Raw genomic sequence first — 4,503 nt, forward strand, 5'->3', positions numbered from 1 at the left:
CTACCCGTCCGTCATTTGTTGGTAACGCTTGTGCCTCCACCCATTTTGATACATAATCGACCGCTACTAGTATCTACTTGTTCCCTTTGGACATGGGAAAAGGTCCCATGAAGTCAATTCCCCACACATCAAACACCTCGCATACTTGGATACTATGTTGTGGCATTTCATTTCGAGATGAAATGTTTCCCACTCTTTGACAAGCATCACATTCTTTGACAAATTGGGCTGCATCTTTAAAGATTGTAGGCCAATAAAACCCAATGTCAAAGATCTTCTTTGCAGTGTAGTGTGCTCCATGATGTCCTCCCGTGGGCCTGCTATGGCAATGCTCTAGTATTCTCAAGCTTTCCTTCCCGAACACACATCTTCGTATGATACCATCCGCACAGCTTCGGAAGAGGTATGGGTCGTCCCAAAAGTAATATTTTATTTCAGCAAAGAATTTCTCCTTTTGTTGACTGCTATAGTCCTTCGGGATGTATTTTGTAGCTAAATAATTAGCTATGTCTGCGAACCATGGTTCTTCTCCCACTGACACCATAATGTATTCGTCCGGAAATTCGTCTCCATCTTTGTCTTCTTGCAATTGCAGGTTCTCTAGCCTTGACAAGTGATCAGCTGCTACGTTCTCCATTCCCTTCTTGTCTCGTATCTCTATGTCGAATTCTTGAAGAAGTAGCACCCATCGTATCAGTCTTGGCTTAGCATCCTGTTTTGAAAACAAATACTTGATAGCCGAGTGGTCAGTAAAAACAGTAGTTTTAGATAAAACCAAGTAAGGGCGAAATTTGTCAAAAGCATATACCATAGCTAACAACTCTTTTTCAGTGGTGGTGTAATTTTCTTGGGCTGGGTTTAAAGTCTTGTTAGCATAATATATAGGTTGAAAGTGCTTATCAATCCGTTGACCAAGGACAGCTCCTAATGCATAGTCACTAGCATCACACATAATCTCAAAGGGTAAGTTCCAATTTGGTGCAATAATGATCGGGGCATTAGTTAATTTTTCCTTTAAAAATTCAAATGCCTCTAAACACTCTTTAGTAAAATTAAATGGTGCATCTTTGAGTAATAATTGTGTTAGAGGCCTAGTTATTTTGGAAAAATCTTTTATGAAACGCCGGTAAAAACCTGCGTGTCCTAGAAAACTCCTAATGCCCTTCACATTAGTTGGTGGGGGTAATTTGGCAATGGTGTCAATCTTTGCCCGATCCACTTCAATTCCCTTTTTGGAAACTTTGTGGCCCAAAACTATACCCTCCTTGACCATGAAGTGACATTTTTCCCAATTGAGGACCAAGTCGGTTTTCTCACACCTAGCAAGCATTGAGTCAAGATTTGTGAGACAGTCATGGAAAGAAGATCCGAAAACGGAAAAGTCATCCATAAAAACTTCCATGAATTTTTCCACCATATCGTGGAATATAGCTGTCATACACCTTTGAAAAGTTGCAGGTGCATTGCATAGCCCAAAAGGCATGCGTCTATAGGCAAAAGTCCCAATTGGGCATGTGAATGTTGTCTTTTCTTGGTCCATTGGGTCTATGGGTATTTGAAAATAACCCGAAAATCCATCTAGAAAGCAATAATAGCTATGGCCCGATAGTCTTTCTAACATTTGATCAATAAAAGGTAGGGGAAAATGGTCTTTACGAGTGGCATCGTTTAGCTTTCGATAATCGATGCACACTCTCCAACCGGTTACCGTTCGTGTCGGGATTAGCTCGTTCTTTTCATTGGTGATGACCGTCATCCCTCCTTTCTTGGGCACCACTTGGACCGGACTCACCCATGGGCTATCGGAAATGGAGTAAATGATTCATGCATCTAAGAGTTTGACCACTTCCTTCTTGACTACTTCTTGCATGTTCGGGTTCAACCTTCTTTGGTGTTGTACCACCGGCTTTGCTTTTTCTTCTAGATTGATCTTGTGAGAGCAATAGGATGGGCTTATTCCTTTGATGTCGGTGATGCTCCATGCTATGGCCCGTTTCCGCTTCTTTAACACTTGCACTAGCTCCTCCTTTTCAGACTTGGACAGATCAGAGGCTATGATTACTAGCTTTTGATTGCCTTCTTCCAAAAAAGCATACTCCAAATGGTCTGGTAACGTTTTGAGCTCTGTTCGTTGGTTTTGAGTGACTGACTCGCCGAGTGCAGGTAAGGTACTCGGCGAGTTGGTGGCTGCATTCACGAATTCTGACTTTTCTTCAGATGTACTCGGCGAGTAGATCGGTCCTACTCGGCGAGTAGGACTGTCAAATTGCTTTATTAGCTCTTCATACTCTGCTTCTTCCAACAAATTCTTTCAATTTCTATTAAATCTTTTTCTGGATCAAATGTTGCATCTAAAGTTGTAAACTTGCTGGAATCTTTAGGTATGTCTTCCTCCAATAGTTCGTCAAGCATATCTATTGAGAATGTCGTATCGTCACTGCTTCTAGAATACTTCATAGCTTGGTCCACCCCGAATGTCACTGAATCGTCTCCGACCCGCAAGGTGAGGTTTGAGTCTCTCATGTCTACTATAGCGCTGGCCATGTTGAGGAAGGGCCTTCCAAGGATGATTGGTACTTGTGGATCCGCCTCCATGTCTAGAATGATGAAATCAGCAGGAAAGACAAATTTATCCACTTTCACTAGTAAGTCTTCGCATATGCCTCTTGGGAAGGTGACTGTCTTGTTCGCCAAATGTATTGCCATGCGAATTGGCCTTGGCTCCGGGAGGTCCAGCTTCTTAAAGAATGAGTATGGTATAAGGTTCACACTTGCTCCAGAATTAGCTAAGGCATGAATAGCAGCCAAGTTGCCAAATTGGCAAGGTAAAGTCAAGCTCGCCAGATCACCCTTCTTATTTGGTAGCTTATTTAGCATCGTAGCGGAGCAGTTCTCATTAAGCACTACCTTCTTCACTTCTTCCATCATTATTATATTGGTGAGAAGTTCCTTAAGGAACTTTGCATACTTGGGCATTTGCATGACGGCTTCAATAAAAGGTATGTTGATTTGAAGAGTCTTGATGTGGTCTAGAAACTTCTGATACTCCTCTTCCTGCTTCTCTTTCTTGGCTCGGGCTGGGTATGGCATTGGAGGCTGGTAAGGCTTTTTAGGAGCTTGCTCACAGGTTTTTGATGGTGTACTCGCCGAGTCCATCGGTCCTACTCAGCGAGTAGGACTGTCAGATTGTAAATTTTGGTTTTCTGCTGGCTTTTCTGCCTCATCCTTCTGTGAATCCTTGGGTGCTTCTGTCCGAATAGGTGTCAGGGGAGTGATTATCTTCCCACTTCTTGTTGTGACAATGTTTATGTGCGCACCTCGTGGGTTATTTTCGGTTTTGCTAGGAAGTTCGCCCGGTGACCTTTGGTTAAGATGTTGAGCAAGTTGCCCAAGCTGTGTTTCTATATTGTGGATAGATGCTTGCTGGTTCCTGAGCATGGTTCTTGTTTCTTGAATTACAACATCATGATCACCATGCCTTTTTTCTGAAGTAGCTACAAATTTAGTGAGCATATCTTCCAAGCTTGGCTTCCTTTCTTGCACCGACTCCTCCTTTTGGTAGAGCCCTCTCCCTTTTTGTCTATACTTCTCCTCCTTGGCTGTCTTGTACTTGTCATAAGGGAGCCACTCTTTCTTTTGTTTGCGCCAATCTTCATCATATCAGTCTCCACTCGAGTAACATGCTTGCACCTTCTTGTTGCCATTCTCATCCAAATCGCAGTCTCTAGTGAGGTGCGGCCCATTGCAGTTTTCACAACCCACCCGAATAGCATGGATCGTTTGATCCATTTTATCCATTCTCCTATCCATGTTTTTTAGCATAGCCATGACCGCAGATAAGTCTTCAGTAGCAGCATAAGCGGCTCCCCTAATGACATCATGTCTAGGGTTATGGTATTCTCTAGAGTGTTTAGAGAATTCTTCAATCAATTCTTTAATCATCGGGGGTGGCTTCTTTGTGAGTGGGCCTTGCGAGTCTAGTAACTGCCTAGTTGTGACATTGACTCCATCATAGAAGATGGAGACTTCTTGCTGGCTGTTTAGATCATGGTGGGGGCAATTTCTTAGCAAACTCTTGTACCTCTCCCATGCTTCATATAGCGACTCTCCAGCTTGTTGTTCAAAGTTTGCAATGGCCTTCTTCAATTTGGCTATCTTAGAAGGTGGGAAAAAGTGATCAATGAATTCTTCCTTCATCTTGGCCCAAGTAGTGACTGATCCGGGGGGAAGTGACTTGAGCCAGTCTTTGGCAGCACCCTTGAATGTTACCGGAAGCATACGAAGTAATTGAGTCTCGCGGGTTACATTTGGAATATTGAAGTAATCAGCTACATCATTGACTTCATCCAAATGCTTGTAGGCATCTTCATGATCTTTCCCATAAAAGGTATTTCTTTGAGTGAAGCTAGGATATGACCCTTTAGCTCGAAGGTAGCAGTCGCGGGAATTGCGGGTTGCACAAGTCCCGGGCCATTGTCGTAGCGCATCCTCTTCTTCCATTCA

General features: G+C 43.1%; 1 protein-coding gene and 1 non-coding gene across 2 annotated transcripts; one reads left to right on the forward strand and one right to left on the reverse strand.

Annotated features, from left to right (window-relative positions):
• Positions 1-2,274: 2,274 nt before the first annotated feature.
• LOC145036382 (uncharacterized) lies at positions 2,275-2,706 on the reverse strand. The gene has a single exon (XM_078984826.1). It carries the CDS (start codon positions 2,704-2,706, stop codon positions 2,275-2,277), a length of 432 nt encoding a protein of 143 aa, XP_078840952.1.
• A 1,336-nt stretch (positions 2,707-4,042) lies between these two features.
• On the forward strand, positions 4,043-4,149 carry LOC145038150 (small nucleolar RNA R71). Its single transcript, XR_013679215.1, has one exon. It is a non-coding gene; the product is annotated as a small nucleolar RNA R71 (small nucleolar RNA).
• The last annotated feature ends 354 nt before the right edge of the window (positions 4,150-4,503 follow it).

This window comes from Lactuca saligna, chromosome 3 (assembly GCF_052625555.1).
Source record: "Lactuca saligna cultivar CGN05327 chromosome 3, ASM5262555v1, whole genome shotgun sequence".
Classification (NCBI taxonomy): domain Eukaryota; kingdom Viridiplantae; phylum Streptophyta; class Magnoliopsida; order Asterales; family Asteraceae; genus Lactuca; species Lactuca saligna.